The sequence below is a fragment of the Paramisgurnus dabryanus genome, chromosome 10, assembly GCF_030506205.2.
Source record: "Paramisgurnus dabryanus chromosome 10, PD_genome_1.1, whole genome shotgun sequence".
NCBI lineage: Eukaryota > Metazoa > Chordata > Actinopteri > Cypriniformes > Cobitidae > Paramisgurnus > Paramisgurnus dabryanus.
Window position 1 is genome coordinate 2234713 of NC_133346.1, and position 22919 is coordinate 2257631.

General features: G+C 39.2%; 1 protein-coding gene across 3 annotated transcripts in view; it reads left to right on the top strand.

Annotated features, from left to right (window-relative positions):
• ttc28 (tetratricopeptide repeat domain 28) overlaps positions 1–22112 on the top strand; it is a 296324-nt gene extending 274212 nt beyond the window's left edge. For 2 of the 3 annotated variants that reach the window (XM_065263595.1, XM_065263606.1), the window contains 12 exons: positions 3188–3328; positions 12366–12510; positions 12603–12782; positions 12906–13414; positions 15250–15497; positions 15605–15729; positions 17245–17476; positions 17635–17711; positions 17899–17922; positions 19335–19464; positions 19541–19648; positions 19786–22112. In XM_065263595.1, coding sequence (XP_065119667.1) covers positions 3188–3328; positions 12366–12510; positions 12603–12782; positions 12906–13414; positions 15250–15497; positions 15605–15729; positions 17245–17476; positions 17635–17711; positions 17899–17922; positions 19335–19464; positions 19541–19648; positions 19786–21392 — 3526 coding nt within the window. In that variant the 3' untranslated portion in view covers positions 21393–22112. The remainder of the gene's footprint in view (positions 1–3187; positions 3329–12365; positions 12511–12602; positions 12783–12905; positions 13415–15249; positions 15498–15604; positions 15730–17244; positions 17477–17634; positions 17712–17898; positions 17923–19334; positions 19465–19540; positions 19649–19785) is intronic. The other variant, XM_065263601.1, reaches the window with a different exon arrangement.
• Positions 22113–22919: the final 807 nt, after the last annotated feature.

Sequence of the window (22919 nt, forward strand, 5' to 3'; positions counted from 1 at the left end):
CAGTCCGCTCGGATGTCTGCTTCAGACGTCTTATTTACTGCAACGCTTCGACACGAAAAACATTAAATTAAGACGAGAGAGAATGAGAGAGGGTTCGAGGTCACGCATAGAAACGTGTTTGGCGTTTAGAAACAGTTTGACGGAGTGCAGAGGAATAAAACAGTACACACGGGTGTGTCAGGCGCATGTTTAATGATGTACCGTAACAATTAAGATGTTGACTGTATTGTGTTCCTTTCCAAAGCTCAGCTAAGGTGGCATTTGTGGTTGCAGAGATGTTTCGTGGTCGACGATGTTGTAGCGGTGCCTAAAATGCACCAATGGCACAGAAACTGCCAGCTAAAATCTGTATAAATGTGTTGGTCGTGCAGCGGTCCTCGTGTTGCTGTGAAAGTCTCCAGCCTCCTAAATATACCCTGATGGATGCGGTCGCATTAGAGGCAGCGAGTGCAGCGGTTCCCCGCGTGCGTGTGCATGCCCTGCGGGGAGAGCATCTCAACACGCGCCCCAATACTGTCACATACCGCAGCAGGGCTGCAGGCAACGCCACATGGACCGAGTGGAAGCTGAAGGGTTCTCACCTCTCGCGTGGAGGCGCTTTGAAATGCTTGGAGAGACTTGCTGCTGCAGTGTTGAGCTGACATGTAATTTGGTGAAGACGCTGACAGGTTTGGAGGAGCAGAGAGAGAGAGAAAGAGAGAGAGACATCAGAAGATCTCAGTGTGAATTTAAAGCAATGCTTGAAACAAAGATCATTATTGTACACATATGAAAGGCTGCGAGCGGCCGGGTCCGCCATTAGTCACTAAAGGTGCGATGGCTTCTCAACTGAGCTCTCTTCTCATCCCCACTCATTAAAGGATAATTTAGAGCTTGACTGGGAGGCCGCCAGCAATCTTTTCCACTCGGTTGGGTGCAATATGCCACCTTTGAAGACCCTGTGCACTGCACGGAAAGAACAGGAATTGTGATAGCGGCAACTGTCGGCAATATGAGCAATTATCTTTCCTGTGCAAGACCTCTTCCAGCTGTTAGTTAAGACTGAGTTTCTGGACTTGAAGCACGTTTTCATGAACTTTATGATGAATGCAATATTTCAGGACTCAGCTTCAGTAATACAGTAGGGCATGGATGCTACTTTGCTCTTTTTCTGCGTTTAATATGACTTTGCATATTTATACTCAGAAGTGCAATGAACAGTTTTATGGGGGTATGCAAGACCAGTTCCTTTAGACGATTTTTTGACTTTAGGGTTGTCTTTTGACTTTTTTGTATTTTTGTCTTGTTTTCAATAAAAATATAAAAAAATTCTTAAAATAAGATGTTTTTTCTTGATGAGCAAAATGATGATAAGAAAATAAATCTAGATTTTATACAAATGTAAGTAATTTTGTGCATAAAACAAGCAAAAAACTCTGCCAATGGGGTAAGCAATTTTTTCTTGAATTTAGTGTTTAAGAAAAATTTTCAAGATTTTTTTTTGCTTACCCCATTGGCAGATTTTTTTGCTTGTTTTATGCACAAAATCACTTAAATTTGATATTTTTGGTCTAAAAACTAGACTTATTTTCTCGGGTCGCATTGCTCATCAAAAAAAGCATCTTAATTTAAGAATTATAAATATTTTTACTGAAAACAAGACAAAAATACTAATTGAAAATCATTTTTTGCAGTGTATTCATTGCATATTGTATAGCTACATAATTACTCATTTGAGTGTGTTTTTTTCAATTTTACAGGTCGCATTTGTGACTAAAAATAAATGCATGCAAATTGAGAAGCAAAAAAGGATTTATTCGAAAAAACAAATACCATTGTACTCTGGAAAGGCAGGAAAGGTGACTCATTTAAGCTCATTCCCTGCCAGCCTTTTTTTTTTATTCCTAACAACAAGATGTTGATAGGAAATTCCAAACAAACACACAAACGGAAAAAACCCCGTTTCATCCTATCTTCATTTGTTCTTTTATCACCTCTCAAATTTGGGTAGGTTTCATCAAAAACACAACATTTTGAGCAAAAATAATAATCATTTAATTCATATTTTTTATGATTAATTGCATTTTTGTAAAGGTATTTTGTTAGAGATCAAATTCAGAACGATTATCAAAACATACACTGGGTTTTCTGTGTTGATGATTCAGTTTACATAAATTGGTTAAGAGTGCCACCTAGTGGATAATAGCGCAATTATAGATTACCGTAAAAACTCATCAGGGAAGCATCATTGGCAGGGAAGTGTTTTCTTTTAATTAAAGAGATAACTCGTCAATGGTGGGGAAAGAGTTAAGGAGATCACTAAAAGAAGAATAATGCATGGAGACGCTACCAGATGGCAATCGCAAGAGCGCTTTGAAAAGGAGTCACTGCAGAAACATTTTCTGTGTGGTTTTAAACACAAAATGTGCGCAGCACCATACAGTACAGACAGAAACAGTGCAGACGTGTCTCTATGCAGAGATGAGTCCATTGCAAGAGAAAACAAGGGCATGGGAAGCCCTTGCAGTTGCCATCTTGTATTAACACTAAGTATAAACTACCACATTTTTCATGAAACATACAGTTTACGGATCAGCATGAAGGTTTTTTTGTGTTACGTGAGAGAGAAATCTTACCTTGAAATGCCAGGAACAGGCTGTCATTGGTAATAATAGTCTGTTTGTGCTAACGTAACAGGATTGCACAGCATTGGAAGTACATGCATACTTTGGTTTTGTTTTTTATATAATTTAACTTTATTAAACCAACCAAACTGATCCCAAACAAAATTTTGCCTACCCACCCATACCCATTTTTACCCACACAATCAAATTATAAACCACCGGGAACCTGCCAAATATGTAAAACATTGCATGTACGTCGGTAACGTTGGTTGCTTTTTTAAAGAGCTTCATTTTTACTTAACACTTAAAAGTAATTTACAGTAGTTTTATATGAATTGTCTTAAAATTTTACTTCAGTGTTATACCTGTGGGGTAACCCCTAAAGTTTTTAGGATATTTCTGAAATACTCTGCAGTTAACTCTTTCCCCGCCAGCGTTTTTTAAAAAAAAAGTTGCCAGCCAGCAGCAGTATGTGTGATAAAAGCAATACTTTTAAGTTGTGCATTGCAGGACTTTAAGCATTTGCAGTAAATGAGGTAAAATGTATTACTCTCAAGACTTGTATTTCTGCTGGTGTATTTCAGAGCGTGCTCCAGCAGTGAGACAGAAAGTGAAGCTGGAGATCTCCTGGATCAACAGTTTGAAGAGCTTAACAATAAACTGAACTCAGTGACGGACCCAACCGGATTCCTCAGGATGGTTTCCAGAAACAACCTTTTCAACAGGTCAGACATCAGCAGCTATCAAACATCTCAACACCTCCATATGTGTGGATTTTAATATTATACCGCAAGTGATCAGACTTGAGGTTTCATCAATGCATTTGATTTGGTTTTGATTGTTTAACGCCGTGTTGTATTATTTGCCTTGTGCCACAAGAAAAAATATCAGCAACAGGTTAACCCTGTTGCTAGGTTACAAGACAACACCTTAGCAACCACATCACAGTGAGAGATAAAACTCCAAGACCAAATCAATCCACAAATCATTACACAATTAACAAAAAATTTCTGCTCATAATAGACCGAAACTTAACCAGTGGAGAAACTCAGAGGGATTATAATTGGGGGAGAGAGAGAGAGAGAGAGAGAGAGAGAGAGAGAGAGAGAGAGATTCATTTACACTGGAACAGGGTGAGAGAGAGATGCTAGGGTTGTGATGCAAGTTGGTAAAGAAAGGGTCAAATAGGCCATCATTACCCACTGCTCATTAAAAGAGCTTTACACATCTCTGTATTCATTAAAACACACAACGCACACACACACACACACACACACACACACACACACACACACACACACACACACTCCTGATCTACTCTAAGGAACACGAAACACAGAATTAAATACACAACTCACTCAAATATCCTGTCATTATTTACTCAAACCAATAAACACTTATTGTGTGAATCACTGAAAGGTATTTACTGTACTTTGAAAATATTGTATGTACTCTTAAAAATTAAGTTGCTTAAAAGGGTCTTTACCACGATGCCATAGAAGAACCATTTTGGGTTTATTAAAGAACCATTCAGTCAGAGGTTCTTAGAAGAACAGTGTTGTGTGTTATTGGCAGAAAAACAATTGATGTCAATAATATCTGTGATTTTGTGAAAGACTTCAATCCTTTTCAGACAGAGATTACGGAAAATTTGTCTGGGATCGTCTGATTTTTGGTTCATTCACACTGCCAATGATTTTGCGGTTGTGCATTCACACACATATGGTAAAGATCCCGTATAAAGAAATATGACGTATTTTTCAACAGTGTATGAAGTTTGCCAATTATCCGTGATTTCTCTGCCGATTAATTTTCGTTTATGACAAGATCATAATTGATGCACTGTTCTGTTATGGCCGTTTCACACGGTAAGCGGCGAAATCGCCACGCGGCTATAGCTTTTCCTAGTGGAAGCATTTTGGAAACATAGGATTTTGTGTGAACGAGCAAGGCTTCACTTCTGTTACCGGCCCCGTTTTGCCGCTTTCCGCACGTCTCCTATTGAAAAATTCTGCTGGTGAATGATCTCAGCTTTAGCGTGGATATTGACGAGCTCCCTGATCAGTCCAGACTACGGACATTTCTTGTTGTAAAAGTTGATGTGCGTTTAAATCTTTGTGTCAAAGAGCTAAACATTATATTGTTGTTGCGATGACGAACACGTCCTCACTACGGCACGCCCCTTATGGCATTCTTGACACAGGATGCTTTCCGTGAATGTTACTAGGTCTTCTTTACGGAAGCGATCCCAGAACATTTACAAGATTTTTCAGAAATTTTGTGCGAATGTGGTTTAATATTGTTTTAGCTCTCACTTACAACATGCTAATAGGTTTAATCTTGATATTAAAGGGGACAGAGAATGAAAAACCATTTTTGCCTTGTCTTTGTTGAATAATGGTAGTCTACCTGCATTCACGAACATACAAAAAGTGCTAAACATGCTAAACATCTCAGTCTCATAGAAATTCCTCTTTTAGAAATGTTAGCCAGAAAACGGCCCAATCTGAAAAACTGATGCTTATGACATCACAGGCATCTCACTGCTCCTCCACTTTAAAATAATTGGCTACATTTTTTGAGTGGCAGCAAAGTCAACCAATCAGTAATGAGATTGCAAGTTAAGCCAGTAGGGGGAGCCAAATAGGTGCAAAACCACTTGTTTAAAATCCCCCACCCTAATAGAGCTATCTGAGAGAGGTTTTTAGGAAGCTTATAAGGCATTACAGACCCAAACAAAAAAATTTTGTCTACATGTCACATCACAGAACAAGGATAAATATCCCGTTCAGTCATTCTATGTCACCTTTAATAATGGAAATAAAAGAAGAAAGATGGAAATTAAAGGGAACGGTTTTTACTATATAAAACTGAAGTGTTAAAGTAAAAATATGATAAAACACTGCTCTACAAAATAGTAAACCAAATGGTAGTTTACAACAGTATAGTAAAAAAGTAAATCACCATACAAGAAGCAAAAGTATGAGCAAATGTCATTTCATGCTGTTATATGTTTATAATAGTTGTAATAGTATAGTAATATAATAGTAATATAATAGTTCAAACTGGTCTTTCTTAAATCTTATATTTACAATATATTATTATTTCCTAAAAATATCTGTGAATGATGTCAAAATGATAAAATCTTTTCCATTCATCAGCATCACTATTCCAAGATTGCAGAAGTGAATGAAAATGTTTTAGTGTACAAAACATTATTATTGTGTTCAACAGTCTCAGGTTTAAAATGACATGAGAGTGAGTAAATAATGCTGCTCGTCTTTTTTAAAGGCTATTTTTTTAAACGTCCACCTTATTCTCTCCAAGTAGATCCAGTAATAGCAGCCTTTGGTTTGACGTGATGATTATCAGTGCTGGTGGGATGTGAGGGGGGCGTATCAGATCCCCCGATTACCCATAACCACCTGTCTCTGTGTGCTGGAAGCTCTATTATCTGTTTGATAAAGATTTATGTCAGGAAGTTGACCGTCATATGCTGTAGTTATCATAGCGATGACAACTCGACCTTGAGAATGTAAAGTCGTACACCTCCACAGATTCTTTATAGCATGATGTTTTTTTTACATTCACTACATGATCCGAACTATCTTTATTGTAAAAGGTTAATAGAGATCTATTACTGTACATACAGTATACAGTACTAGCTATAGCTAAGTTAAATTAAAGCAATAAGCCATGAGATGCTATGCACTACGATGATTTTACCATAGTAAATAGTGAGGTTGGGCATAATGTGAAGTAGACCGACTACAACTTATTAAATCAATATAATATATGGTCTAAGGCAGGGATTCTCAAACTTGATGTTTGGGAAAAAATCATAAAATGTAAATAAATAATATAAAAAAAATTATTGTTTAATTTGCATGCCATGTGACTATTACACAACACTACAATATATCAGAAAACTAAGAACTGTGATGTTTTATGTACAAATAAAATAGATTTACCAAATGATGGTCCAATAACAGGTAATAATGATAATAACTATGTAAAATACAATTTCGAGGACTTCCATATTAGAAAAAAGTAATGCTATGGAAATCAATGGGGCCTCTGAACGGTTTGTGTACAAATATTCCTTGACATATCTTCCTTTATGTTCATCAGAAGAAAGACATTTATACTGGTTTGTAACAACATAAGAGTGTGAAAATGATGACAGGATTTTCATTTTTGGGTAAACCTATCCCTTTAAGAGGTTATTTAAAGGTACTTTAAATGGCTATCTTACATAATTCTCTAGTATTAAGTGTTTTTAGCCATGACCTGCTGAGACACACACACACAGGGCAGGACTTAACAGGGTGGAGGCCCCTGGGCTTGAATAAATTTTGGGCCCTACATTATCAGAACAAAAGGTACAAAAGCTGTCACTGGGATGGTACCCTTTAAATGGGTCCTAATATTTACCATTTAGGTACAGATATAGGTAAATTTTTACCCATTATATGCACTCTTTAGGTACAAAGGTGTACTATTTGAAAGGGTACCACCCCAGTGACAGTTTGTGTAAATTATCTTCTGAGAGTGCACATACAGTAAACAACCTAAAATAAAAAATATATCATAGAACTACATTTTAGGGAAGTTTCCCGACAGGGTTTAGATTAATCCAGCACTAGGCCTATTGCTAGGTTATATTAGGGCATTCAAGTAGTTTTTACAAACAAACCTTACAAAAACATCACTGGTGTGCGTCTTGAGACAAAACAATGGCAATGATATATGTTAAGATATATCAGTGCAAAATGTGTTTAAATTAAGACAGATCAAACATGCATTTTAGTCTGGGACTAGGATAAGACCTGACTAGGAAACTGCCCCTATATCTCTAAAGCAGAACATAAGCCCAGTCTAAAATTAAATCATGTATTTTAGGGATGTCACAAATCCAAATTAATCATGCACATTAAAAAATACCCCATAACAACATTTAAAATCATTGTGTTAGTCTTAGCTTAAGAAGAGAATGATATGTTTTGATTAACATTCACCTTACTACACACCATATAATGTTATAAACATAATCAACAAGTGTATTTTGTGCATATAGCCTAAGTGGTGCAGTGAAAAGAAAATATTTTAGGATGTAATTTAATAATTATGACAAGACCATCATGTAATATTAGACACCAAAAACCAAAGTGGAGAAGATGATCATTAATTAATTTTGCGTCTGATATGAACGTAATACATTAATACTTTGAACGTAGATATAAAAATGAACACTTTTCAGAAGTTTAAACTGTGATTCTGTTAGCAAACATGCTGAAAGAGAAACTACAGGAAAGTTAGTCTAGCTAGCTAGTGGATTATATCAAAAACCATCAGGACATCAAAATGGCCATAATTTAGTGAATCCTCACCTCCAGATGAAGTAATAAACTGGACTGATGATTTAAATGTTTAAATGTTGACATAATCATATGTGCGTAGTTAACTCTCCGGATTTTGTTATGTTTCGTAGCCCTGCTCCACTCGTTCACTTTTCCACAGAAACTGTTTGGTTACAGGGTCGTGTGAGCTGCAGACTTCGAGCAGATTGTATTTCATTTGGCGCTACGCAGACCGCTTGGTGATGATGTCGAAGTACCGCGAGAGCGATTAGAAAGCAGACTTCTCCGTGTGAGCTCTCGCGGTACTCTGATGTAATTTTTTGGCTGTTGTTGAACCACGTGAATACACCCGTCTGCTTTACAATCACTTTTGCGCCGTGATAATTTGATTTCATATAATGATCGGATCGCGCAGTGCCGCATGAAGTTAAATGTATCAAATATCAAATAGCGGACTGTATATGAGGTTCAACCCGCCAAAGTAGCAAGTGGAGCAGTGATTGAATGGTGAGTGATTCAGATGTCAATTTATGAATGAAAGTGTCAAGGGTTTGTCACACACTGTTAAGTATTTTCACGCTTTTTTAAATGGGTATACGGAAATCCTTGACCATTACTAGTGGATACTGCGTATACCTGCTGCGTATCACGTTAGATTACAAACAAACAAGAAAAAACAGAGTTACAAGATCTACTCTAGTAATCTTTCATACGGAGCGCTTCATTTTCGCGTTGCTCTTTCTCGTTATCTGTAAAGCTTATTTATGACTCTCATTTCGCGTATTCGCTATTCATAGCTGCCAACTTCTGAGTTCAGCTTGGAGTGAGATTTTTTTTTTGAGGGGGGGGGGGGGGGGGGTGGGTTGTGGTAATAATTTTTAAGTCCTTAACCAATTGATAATAGTGTGGATTTGAGCTATTTCTGTATAAAATAGTTGGAAAAACTGCGTAAAAATGGATTACAATACAAATCTAATCATATTTTACAAATTAAATTGAAATAAAAGCTTTTACTGAGTTTAAATGACTGAAATTAGAGTCTTTATTATTATTTCATACACTTCTATTATGCTTTCCTTCTGATAAAAGTGCCAAAAAAGTTCTTAAAATCTAATGAATAGGCTACTGGTCTCTGTAAAATGTATAACTGCAGATAACAGCAGCTTTGATTCAGTTTATCCACTGAGAAAGAGAAGCAAAAGTGATTATTTGTGATTGGTTGGTGATAGAGGGACTGTCACAATCAAATAAACCAAATTAGTACTTTATATTAAACTAAAGCAACAGATAATGTGCATGTCAAGACCATATAATTATATTTCGTATATATTATTGTTAGATGTCAAATATTATTTGACTTTTTTTCTCTTTAATTAAAAACTGTCACAGCAAACATCACACAGGCTTGTACTGATTACAGGCATGCACACGCGGGTGAGGGTTGATTAAAATAGCTGTTTTCTGAGGGTATCTGCGTGCGTGGAATCCGGGCAGGTCTCTGCTTCTCACCCAGACCTTGACGCTTTGTTTGTTCGACTGGTGCGGCGCTGACTGATCGGCTTATGACATCAGAGTAACGCGAGGGCAAAGGTAAAGGCGGACCCTTTTGTAACATTTCGAATTGCTCTCGCGGTACTCTGATGTCCTCGCTGCCGAACTTCCTGCGCAGCGCCACATAAAGTGAAATGCTCTTTGACTTTTTGCAGCAAAGTACCAGCAACATGAGAAGTGGTGGGACGCAAAAGACAGTGAAGGTACGCTTAAATATAAAAGTGTCAGTACTGCGAGCACTGGTTTAGCTACTTACATCGTGCGTTGCTCTTTCACCATCGCGCGTTGCTCTTTCACCATCGCGCAGCCGCGCACTCGCTCTGTAGTTTGTAGCTGGCGCTCCGGCATCTGTAAACAATAACTCCACCTTCTTTGATTTTATTGGCCTTCGCATCATTTTGACTTTGACGAGCGCTGTATGTTGATTGAGGCAGGCCAGATAGAGATAGCTAGGCGTTTTACAGTAAGTACAATTAGGTATATTAGGCAATTATTTCATGACTTTTATTAAACTCAATGGGAATGTCAATGGTGGGCACGAGCCTGCGTGAGAAAATGGATGTGTGGCGTGAGAGCGTGAGAATGGGGTCAATTGCGGGTGTCTCACGGTGAATGCGTGAGAGTTGGCAGCTATGGCTATTATACTAGCATCTATGGGTTTCAAAAGCAGTAAACGCAGGGCGTCATATTCAGCACCAAGATGACTGACATATATATATTAACGAATTAAATGCAGCACCAAACAATTCCGCACCAACCAATAGGCTGTAAAATAATAAATGAAAACGACTGAACAAATCAAACGAACGCAAGCCGGCACGGAGGCCCATATTGGCCGAGGCCCCTGGGCTCAAGCCCACTCAAGCCCAATGGTAAGTCCGGCCATGCACACACAGGTCTTAAACAGACAAACATCATAAATTTAAAGTCTAAATAAATCTTCATCAATGCATTTGTGTTTCATTTAGATGGGCAGCGCCCTCTAGTGTCAGTTTACAGGCAAATGGGTTCATAACATATTAAGAGGATACATTTGATGTAAAAAATGTGATAATTTTCTCACCCCCATGTCATCCAAGATGCTTTTCTTTGTTCAGTCGAGAAGAAATTAAGTATTTTTAACAAAACATTCCAGGATTTTTTTCCATATAGTGGACTTTAGTGAACCTCAACAGTTTACAGTTTCAACGCAGCTTCAAAGGGTTTTTAAATGATCCCAACCGAGGCATAAGGATCTTATGTAGCGAAACCGTTGTAATTTTCGCCCAAAAAATTTAAATATGTAAGGAATAATTGACAACGGGCCATTGAATTATAAGAAAATAATGCACACCCAAGGTGCAATGCCGCACGACCATTGCTCTGGTGCCTATTTTTAAGACATTTGACAAGTTAGGTGTGTGGTTATCAGAAATTAATGCATACCCACGGAACATTTCTCAGCCAATCAGAATACAGCATTCAACAGACCTGTGGTATAAGTACTTTTAAACCACCGCTTCTTGTCTTGCACTAGCCATGTGAAGCACCAGCGCAACCTTACGTATTACGTAATCACGTGTTACATATGTGAAACGCACACTTGTGGACCATTTTAAGCAATATACTGACACAAAGACATGAATTAGTATCAATCCATACAACAACATCTGAACGCTCCTCTTTCTCCACACTTGTAAACACTGGGGTGCTAGATTTGCATATGTCATGCATTTGACGTGATTACGTAATATGTAAGGTCACGCTGGCGCATCACAAGGCTAGGGCAAGAAGTTGTGGGTTTAAAAGCGCAATTTTTTTATTTATTTATTAATTTTTTGCCGGAAATTACGATCGTTTCACTAAATGACTTGGGAATCAGATTTTTTTAATGAAAGTGGAATATTTCTTTAACTTTTAACCCTTATGTGTTGTTGGAGATGTTTTCATCCACTAGAGTGTTTTTTTACTCTTAATTTGGCCACAATTTTCTCTCTGTTTTATCAAATTGAATAATTTTGGGTGACAAATCGTATATTTATATATATTTTAAGAAAATGCTTTGAAATTTTTCAAAAACTCAACGATATACCGTGGGCAAATGTACTACTCTTTCGTATTGTTAGTAGATGAAAACATCCACTAAATTCAACCGCTATAAAAATGTATTACGCGCACGCACACACACACACACACACACACACACACACACACACACACACACACACACACACACATACACACACACACACACACACACACACATACACACTAATATGCTTTTATTATGAAGGTATACTCAATAAAACACAACGTACAAGCCAGAAATTAAGCTTTGTTTTTGCACAGGGCTACTAAAGGGTTAATAGTGCCACGTGGTGATTAACAGTAAAAATGACAAATTTGACCTCTTAGCAAAAGAAAAAAACACCAACATTAAAAAATGCATGATTAAAAGGTATCATAGCTCTGCAATCAAAAAATGTGGTTATAATGAAAGTCAATGTGGTAAAAACTAAAAATGCTTCAAAGCCAATGTTTTTACCAATCTTTTACATGCCCAAAACTGAAAAAGGTTAAACAAATCCAGTTTACAATCACTTTTTATATTGAAAATCTGTCATTTTGTGTGTGTTTTTCCCCAAATCAGTGACACCACTTATGAACTTGGCAATAAAAGAGTTAAAATCATGGATTTTTGTGAAGATTTGGTAGTTTTGATCAGTACTGAGGTTGATTATCAGATTTTTTCCAAACAAATTGAAAAAATATTCATCTAATATATTTTTATAGCCAGTTTTTGTGTTTTATTGTACAAGTAATTTTCAGCGCTGGATGTTTCATATTTGTGTGTATATTTGTGTGTTTTCAGAAGTTGTCAGAGTATGACGAGTCTCTTCAGTAACACGGTGTCTCCGGTGAAAGAGGGCAGCTCATCTCTTCCCCGTCGCTCCAGTACTCTCAGTAAACCTCCGTTACGAGCTCTCTATGACCTGCTGATCGCTCCCATGGAGGGGGTACGACTACAGTTACACCTCCTTTATCTTCCTGTACTTCTGTTATCTACCACTCAAGACTTTGTATGTGATGGTTTTGATGTGTTTCTCAGGGTCTGATGCACTCCAGTGGTCCGGTGGGAAGACATAGACAGTTGGTTTTGGTTCTTGAAGGAGAACTGTATCTCATCCCGTTTGCTCTGTTGAAGGGCAGTTCTTCAAACGAGTATCTGTACGAACGCTTCAGTCTCATCGCCGTTCCATCGATTGGCAGTCTGGGGACCACAGCTAAAGTAAGAAATGCGTTTACCGCCGCTAAAATCAGTTTGACCCAGAATGCACTGTGCATAAAACAAAAGCATAAAGTTAAAACATCCTTGGCTCATCCAGTCTATTTAATTTTCTTTTCATGACAGGTTCATCCTCGACGGACAGGTCCGGTTCTCTGTAACGGTGGTAGTTCCATGGCCGCAGTCATCGGAAACCCCCGACTCCCACCATCAGTAATGGACCGCTGGCTTTGGGGTCCGATGCCTACCGCAGAAGAAGAAGCCCACATGGTTGCCGATCTCCTGGGCTGTCAACCGCTGGCCGGCCCCGCCGCCACCAAAGAGCGAGTCATGAGCGCCCTCCTGCAGGCCGAATGCGCCCACTTCGCCACGCACATATCCTGGAAGCTGGCAGCATTGGTCCTCACACCAAGCCAGGACGCCAGTAGCGGAAACGTGCCGGTCGCGTCCAGCGGAGGAACAGGGGGTGGAGAGAGCGGAGGTAAATCCAACTACACCATACCAGAGAGCCTGCGGGTGCAAGACGACGCCAGCGACGCAGAGAGCATCTGTGACAGTCCACCGCTGCAGGAGTTTCTGCTCACCGCCGCCGACATACTGGACCTCAGACTGCCTACTAAACTCGTGGTGCTCGGGTTAGTAATACAACAGAGGAAATGTCAAAGAATAGTAAAAAGTATTTCGAAGGCGATTGTGAAATGATCATGGATTACATTCAAACTTGCATCTTTTCCCTTGTGAGTACTTGGACCTGAATACAACCAAAATGTGGCAAGTGCATCACAGCGCCCCCTAATGTGTGCTTCAGTTTCTTTCTTTTTATCTTTTAAATAGTGACTTTTATAATTTGCAATGTATCTAGCCGCATATTTAGTGGTTTTGCAGCTGTTTACTATGTCTTGTGTGAAAAAATGGGAATTAAAAAAAAAAAATTGCACTTGAATGCATGCAAGCTTGCTAAATAACTGTGCATTCACACCAGACGCGAATGAATCGGATAAATCGCACTATTAACGCATAGTTGCACGCTTGAACTTTTTGAGTTAACTGGCTTCATTTGCGCGTGAAATTCATGTAATACGCACTTGAAATTTGTGTCATTGGCAGGTAAAATTTGTGTCATGCGCATGTGTACTTCGCGTCATTCGCGCGTGAACTTCGCGTCATTCGCGTGTGAAATTCGCGTGTTAAAAATTAAAGTGTAATTTTTGCACGTGCATGCATGCAAGCTTGCTAAATAACTGTGCATTCAAACCAGATGCGAATGAATCGGATAAATCGCACTATTTGTGCATAGTTGGACGCTTGAACATTTTGAGTTAACTGGCTTCATTGCATGACATGAATTTCAAGCGCACATGAAATTTGTGTAATCCACAGGTAAAATTTGAGTCATGCGCATGTGAACTTCGCATCATTCCCGCGTGAGCTTTGCGTCTTTCGCGTGTTAAATTCAGAAGCGAATATGCTTAATTTGCCAGCTTTAGCTAGCTTGTAGTCTCAATATGTATTTATATACATAGCTCAAATTGAGTAAAGAGCATTTTATACAACTTACTGATTGTCCGACCTCCTCACTCAATTTCTTCCAAGCAAAATCTTTTTTATTTCAGTTTCTATAAAAGTATGAAGATGTGTCGTCCAGCTCCGGGTGTCCACATACAGCGACGATGATTTGGTCCTCCATTGTTGCTTCGTATTTCGGCCTCAGTTTGCTATATCGTAATCACGTCACTACTAAAGCAAGCTCCTGATTGGTAAACGCGTAGCGAATATTCAGCAAAGTTACAATTTTTCAATTTGCGCGAATTGCACGTTACACGCGTCTAACAGTCGAAACACTCAATTCACGGCAATCTCGCCGCAGGATGTCTATCGTGTCTTTGCATTGACTTAACGTGTAAATCACTTGCGCTTAACGTTTAATTCGCATCTGGTGTGAACGCACCATTAGAGGGTTTTGCAGTGAAAGACAGTCAAATTAGTTAAATACCATTGAAATGACTTTTGAGTGACATTTGTGAAAATAAGGCATTTCAATTACTGACTAATAATCTTTTCATTGCAATTAAAGTGAAATGACAACATGACAGCCTGATGAAAATTGTTAGTCAGATGCACTTGTCAGAGGGTTTTGCATCTGTACTTTAAAATATACAGTGAATTTATAAAATTAACCCACATGGTGAAGCCATATAGATGCATACATTATCATTTTGAAACTGAAATTCATTTTCAGTTCAGACACTGAATTGTAATGTAAAAGACATCATTCAATTCTATTCTGAATGGTGCACGAGCAGCTTTCTGTTCATATCAGTACATCAGTATTTTCATACATAACTTCTGCTTAACAGGCCATGCAGCCACATTCAGAGTGGTTTAACAGTCGATTTAGAGTAATAGCTTTATATTCCAGTGAATTACCGCTCGATGATGCTAATACAAGTTTATTTCTGTAACCCTGCAGGTCGTACCAGGAGTCCGAAAGTAAAGTGACTGCGGACGGTGCGGTGGGTTTGACGAGAGCTTTCCTGGCCGCTGGTGCTCAATGCGTGTTGGTGTCGCTGTGGCCGGTGCCCGTCGCAGCCTCCAAGATGTTTATCCACGCTTTCTACAGCGCTCTGCTCAACGGCACCAAAGCCAGCGCGGCGCTCGCGGACGCCATGAAAACCGTTCAGAGCAGCAAGCAGTTCTCACATCCCTCCAACTGGGCAGGTCAGATGATGTTTGAGATGGCATAGAAAGATGTGTAGTATGTAGTACACACTAGTATTCCATACTAAACACAGATTTGTGTGCTCACTAGTTAAATGTCTCTTCAGGCTTTATGCTGATCGGCAGTGACGTGAAGCTGAACAGCCCGTCGTCTCTGATTGGTCAGGCACTGGCTGAGATCCTGCAGTACCCTGACAGAGCCCGAGACGCCCTGAGGGTTCTCCTGCACTTGGTGAGAACCTCACAGCATGTTTTTCATGAGATTGACATGTATAAAGTATTGAAAATATAGTGAGTGTATATTATTATTCTGCCCTGCGGGTACATGAGGTCATTTATTAAAAATAATACATTGTTAGTGTGTGTTCTTTAACACACTGTGCATCGGTGGTTATGTAGGTTATTTTATATTATTTTTTATATTATATTTTTTATTTTATTTTATTACACAGCTCTCTAAAGTGCTAGATTAGTCGGTAAATTCCAAGGTTTATTCTTTTCGGATAACTACATACTAAAAAAACGCACGGTAACTGGATGCTGCAAATAATTTTGACAGGTACAGTTTTATATTACACAAAATTAAATTTAAATATGTATTTTAATAACAGATCCAGCATTATATTTACATATGAATAAACCAAATAGTGTGATTGTGACATTTAAACATCTTGTATTATCTTGTAAATGGGTTTTCCTCACGGAAGGTCTGCATTCTTAAAAGAGGACATTTCACAAGAATTTTTTTAAGACATAAAATAAATATTTGGTGTCTCCAGAGTACGTATGTGAAAATTGAGCATAAAAAATACTATATAGATTATTTATTATATCATGTTAAAATTGCCTCTTTGTAGGCGTGAGCAAAAATGGGTGTGTCCTTTTAAATGCAAATGAACTGATCTCTGCACTAAATTGCACAGTCGTGGTTGGAGAGTGCAGAATAAGGGGCGGTATTATCCCCTTCTGACATCACAGGGGGAGACACATTTCAATTACTTATTTTTTCACATGCTTGCAGAAAACTAAGTTACTGGGTTGATCTTTTTCACATTTTCTAGGTTGATAGAAGCACTGGGGACCCAATTATAGCACTTAAACAAGAAAAAAGTCAGAATTTCATGATATGGCCCCTTTAAAAATTAGCAGATAAAATATTTTAAATCAGTATTTAATGCTACTTACCTTACATATGAGGTAAATAGCCGTGTAATAAGCGGGATAATGTACATGCAGCAGGTTGTTATCGCAGAAATAAACTTCGATTAGTGATTAGGACCCGTTTATTATTTTTTAAATAAAAATTATTTTATTTTGTTTTATTTTATTTGTAGGATGTCCACTGAAAACATCTCTGGTTGCACATGATTGAATTAAGTTTTCTAAAAAAGATTTTTCTTAAAAAAATTGTTGAATCTACGTAATTTAATTATGTACACCAGTTCAACATGATTGAATGAAGTTTTCTTAAAATTAAATTAATTTTAATTAATGTTCATTTCATTTTCAGAAAACCTAATTTAATCATGTGCATCCGATGTCCAGAAGTTGTTTTCAGTGTAGGATGATTTTATTTAGAAATGTAGTTTTTAAATTTTGTAGAATTAAGTAATATGTCTTAAGAAATGTCTCTTTTGTGGCCACCCTTAAGAAGGTTTAATCAGATGCAAACCTATAATGAGATTTTTCAGCACATTTATATCCAACAAATGTCTATCTGTCATCTGTGTCTCAACGGCTCCTCCAGGTGGAGAAATCCCTGCAGCGCATTCAGAACGGTCAGAGAAACTCAATGTACACATCTCAACAGAGTGTGGAGAATAAAGTAGGAGGTGTACCGGGTTGGCAAGCTTTGCTGACGGCGGTGGGTTTCAGACTGGACTCAGCTGGTACAGGACTCCCTGCTGCCGTCTTCTTCCCTACATCAGACCCTGGAGACAGATTACAACATTGCAGTACAACACTACAGTCACTGCTCGGTATGACAACATCTCTCGCACAACATTACAGAAATATAACATTTCACTGTAGTGATTAATTTATCAGACACCTCAGTATATTTTTAAAACTATAAAATAATTATTGTTGTTAAAAAATGTGTAATGTTTATGTATGTACTGTTACTATGTGTTTGCAGGTTTGCCACCTCCTGCACTTCAAGCCTTGTGTAAACTGATCACCGCATCAGAAACCGGAGAACAACTCATCAACCGGGTGAGAATGATGTGTCAAACACACATGCGTCACACACCGTCCTGCGCTTGTGCATCTGATCTGTGATCAGTCATGAACTGATCTTAACTGAGTGGATGTTTTCCACAGCTGCTGTTTGTTGCTAATGTTTGTTTGCATTTTATCCTAAATCCTCTTTCCCTCTCTTTTCCTTAACTTACCATTAAAGGCTGTTAAAAATGTAGTGGGAATGGTAAGTTCTTATTGTTTTAACTCATTTAAGTGTCTGTACTAACACACTATAGTCAACTTAAAGTCAACAAGAAGCTGTATACGTAGGTCAGTATAGGTCTTCACGGGTCCAAAAAAGTGTACATGGCCCGAAATGACCCGAATCGCTTTTAACCCAAACCCGAGCTGCATCTGACCCAAAACAAACCCGAGAATATTAGACACGAGTCCGACCCGAACCAGTGGCAATTTTTTTTAATTAGACTGGACTGAATGTAAACTGCACAAACATGGGTGCAGTCTTAAGCCCTGCACGCACCAGTCAGGCAGCAAGAAACCCTGGTGGTCTCCCAACCAATTTGTCCCGCTGCTCCATTTTCATTTGTTATGTGAAGACGACACTTAGGTAACCGCTAAAATGTGCATTTAAAATTGATTGACAGGTCTGTCCCAACGAAAATTAACCAACCGCCAGCCTCACAATGTCACAAGCGCTCTTGGCAAACAGAGGAGGGGTTGGAAAAGTACTTGATGCACACATGCAATATAGTTTGGGTCTTCTCGGGGCCGTTCAGCAACGGAGCCCCTAAGGGGACATGGAGCAAAAATTAAATAAAGTTTAGTTTTGCATGCACGTGAAACTAAACTTAAAAAAAAATCTGCATGAAGGTTTCGCGTGTGCGCATGAAACTAAACTTTTGATTTTTTTACTCCAATGTCACCTTAGGGGCTCGGTAAAAACACAATTCATTTAAAAAAATAATAATTTTAAATTACATGAGACCCGATGCCTCTAATATTACGCCCGACTTTTAAAAAACTTTTAAACTTGAACCTCCTCGGGTCTCGGGTTGGACCTCGGGTTTCAGATATAAGTGGACCCTAAGATTTTTGGCATAATATATGAGTGTGTGTTGTGTGTAATTATATATTTATATTTATATTTTTATATATTCTATATTATATACAAAATAAAAAAAATTATATATAAATAAAAAATTCTGAAATGAATATATGTATGTGTGTGGTTAAATATACATAATAATTACACACACACACACACATATATTATGCAAAAAATCACTTTTATTTTAATCATGCGATTAATCACGATTAAATTTTTTGCCCAGCACTAGAATAATGTTATGTATAAGAGTAAATTATTGGAAATTTATAATGAAATTCAATACCAAAATAAAGCCAAGCATGATCTCTGTATGATAGACAGCAAGGGATGAAAATGGTGAATAATGCAAGAAATGTGCAGGAGTACAAATGAATTAAATGAATTCTGATTTCAATTCATGTTGACTTAAAGTTAAATGTATACGAATAAAGCTAACTAACATCAATTATTATTAGCTGTATAATACATTTACAGTCTCTTCTACAGATATGAATTAAGCCTAATAATGTGTGTGATGTTATTTTCAGCTCCATCAGGTTTTGGTTCAGCTTCAGTCTGTAGAGAAGGAGCAGGATTTCTCTCTCGCACCCATTCAAGTTTCCATCAGTGTTCAGCTCTGGAGACTCCCTGGCTGTCATGAGTTCCTCGCTGCTTTAGGTAAGAGCAACTTTAGCACTATTGACCTGCTTTAAATGTTTAGTCCATACTGACAGAGTCTTTCTCTCTGCCTCAGGGTTTGACCTGTGTGAGGTCGGTCAGGAGGAGGTGGTTTTGAAAACGGGCAAGCAGGCAAACCGTCGCATCATGCACTTCGCTCTGCAGTCACTGCTGGCTTTGTTTGGTAAGCATCGCTTCATCCTGTCTGTTAAATTCAGGCTAAACTGTCAAATCTAATGATGAGATTAGGAGGAGCATAGCATGCTAGGCTAACATATCAATATTTCATCACCATCAATTTCTGGGTTTGTTTTTGTTTAGACTCAACTGAACTGCCGAAGCGTCTGAGTCTGGACAGCTCATCCTCATTGGAGTCTCTGGCCTCAGCTCAGTCTGTGTCCCACCAGCTGCCCATGGGTTACCCCAACCCTCCCTTCTCCCCACCCTGTCCTGACAGCCTGGCCTCAGATGCCATCTCCGTCTACAGCCTTAGTTCTATCGCCTCCTCCATGAGCTTCCTGTCCCGGCCCGACGCCGATTTCATCAGCCAGCGCTCGCGCCAGCAAGAACTGGAGCGGCACCGGGGCGGAGCTGGGTTGTTTGCGTCACATCGACACGCTGTGCCCCGTAGTCGATCGTCTCCGCACGGTGCCGTCGGAGGTCACGACGATGAAGAATATGAAGGTTATAGTATCATCAGCAGTGAGCCGCTGGGCAGCCAGTGCGACACGCTGCCCCGGCCCGCAAACCACAAGAATCACAGGGGTGCAGCGCGTGGCGGGACGGGCAGGGGTTACACGGTGTCGGTGTCCACAAGAGGAAGTGTAAGCACCCCAACGTCGCCTGTGAAAACAACTCTGGTGCCCAGTCCCAACTCTCCGTTCCAGAAAGTGGGAAAGGTGAGCACCTCGGACACGGGCGAGTCCGATCAGTCCAGCACAGAGACGGACAGCACTGTGAAGTCCCAGGAGGAACGTACGCCTGGAGCCCCACTAGACCCGCAGGAGCTCGCCCAGAAGATCCTGGAAGAAACGCAAAGCCATATGCGTGCCGTCGAGACTTTGCAAAGGAGTACGGGAAACGTCCTGCCGGGCAGCGGAGGGCCCCCGACTCCGACGGGGGGCTCTGCTTTCCGTTCCTCGGAGACGAGTGCTTTCAGTCGACCCAACAGCAGAGCCAGTATTAAAGCCCAGTCGTCACCACTCTCGACACGTCCTAAACCACCCTCTCGCTCGTCCTCCCTCCAAAAGGTGAGCTCGGGCTACAACAGCCCTGCAATTTCAGAAACATCTTTGAAAGAAGGCAGTCAACCGTCGCCGACCTCCGACAGCCATGCCCAGTTTAAACTCAAGTACCCCAGCTCACCCTACAGCGGGCACATCTCACGGTCGCCCAGCAACATCTCGCCCAGTTCTGGCCACCAGTCGCCTGCCGGCAGCGCGCCTTCCCCGGCGCTGTCCTACTCCTCTACTGGCTCGACACGCTCCAGCCCAGCTGATGCACCGGATATTGACCGGCTTAAACTGGCTGCTATCGATGAGAAAGTCCAAGCCATTCACAATCTCAAGACCTTCTGGGCCAACGCAACCCAACAGCAGCACTCCGGACCAATGCGTGTGCTCCGCGGTGGAAAGCTGAGCACCGCCAAACGTGACGTTTTGGGCCTGCTTAATCTCTCGCCCCGCCACGCTGTGACAGGGTCACAGGATACGCCCGGGCATGAACTGCAAGCCGCTGGGCTCCAATCGCTAGAGCACGGCTCTAGAAATCCGCCCAACGGCCATCGCAAGATTGACCCGAAGAGGGTAGCTCCTTCTCCGACATCTTCCACAGGGAGTAGTCCCGGATCCCACTCCATTCGACTGCCCACGGGGAACGGGTACAAATTCCTGTCGCCCGGAAGGTTTTTTCCTTCATCTAAATGTTGAGACGTTTATTTTTGCTTTCTCTCAATAAAACTCGTTTAAAAAAAGGAGTATTTTGAGTATTTATAACTCTGAAACAGTAACAAGGACAGTCTGGGTTAGGAATTGCACATTCCCAGAAGCCTCAACCTGCCTACTGTTTCATTCCGTGCAGAGAGCATATAATCCTTATGCTTCCACTTACACTGTAAAGGACCATTTATATATGCAGACTGATCTGAGACCTGTGCAGGGCATGTCAGACAAAAAAACAGAGATTATACCAAAATGGTATTTCATGAAAAAGACGCTCGCTGTTTGTGTTAGTGAAGATGATGCGGCTTTGAATGGTTTATTTTGTTTGATTTTTTGTTTGATTTTTATTAATATAATTATTGTTATTGTTATTATTATTATTATTATTATGAATGGTAATTGTTATTACAGTTATTTGTTTTGTAAATTAAATCAACGTTTTGCAATCAGTATTACATGTTTTTATATTGTTAAAGAAGCAAACCATGCACAAAAAACTGAAAACATTTTGATATTTTTATTGAGGTGGTGGCGGTGCACCTGACCTGAAGTCTGTGTGAATTGAGTGTCAGTATTACAGCATGGGTTCCCTCGCTCTCCGGTCATTTAGTGTCTTTTTAACAGAGATTTTGCATATGTGGACTCTCATCCAAACATATTTCAGTCATTTCTCAGTAAAATGGTCTCAATAAAAAAAGTTGAATTTAACTTTTTGCAGTAGTCTTACATTCCTTTTTATTGTTACTGTAGGAGAATCTTGTGACAAAAGTGTCGCATTTCACCTCAAAATCTAAAGGAAAATATAAAAAATAAATTTTGCATGAAAGACCAGACCATTATTTTGTGTTTGACTGGGACATTATTTTTTAAGACAAAAATTTCTCTTTAGCAATGAAAATTACAATGATTTACATTAAATCAACATACATTAAATTTAGTACCACAAATGCTTTTATATTGTCTATTTTTTACGCATACTGTCTATAAACAATTATGATTTCCATATGTTTTTTTAATATTTAAATGTATATTTTTATTATGTATATTATAACTTTTTATGGGGAACAGGCACATTACAATTAGTTCCTAACAAAAGAGTTGTGGTTATGTTTTTATCAGATTAATCATTATATTGATTTATATATTGATAATGCATTTAATGTTTACTCCTTAACTGATACTATATGTACTTTGGTCTTCAGTTACAGCAATCTGAACATTACAGCGTGATAATGACAGTAAAAACAACGAATGCAATCGCATCCACACAACACACTTCAAAACATCAAACATTAGTTTTTAGGAAATGTAATAAAGTGAAGTTAAGTATGATAGTGTAGTAGTGTATGCAGTGTTTATTTTAAAAGGGTTGTGTTAAAACAACACATTTTGTGTCTAGTAAGTTAGACACATCTGTGTGTTATTATTGGAACAACACATTTTATGTGGTTTTAACGCATCTTCAGTGTTGTCGCTTGTATTTATTTGAACAGAAAATCAACACAAAATGACACA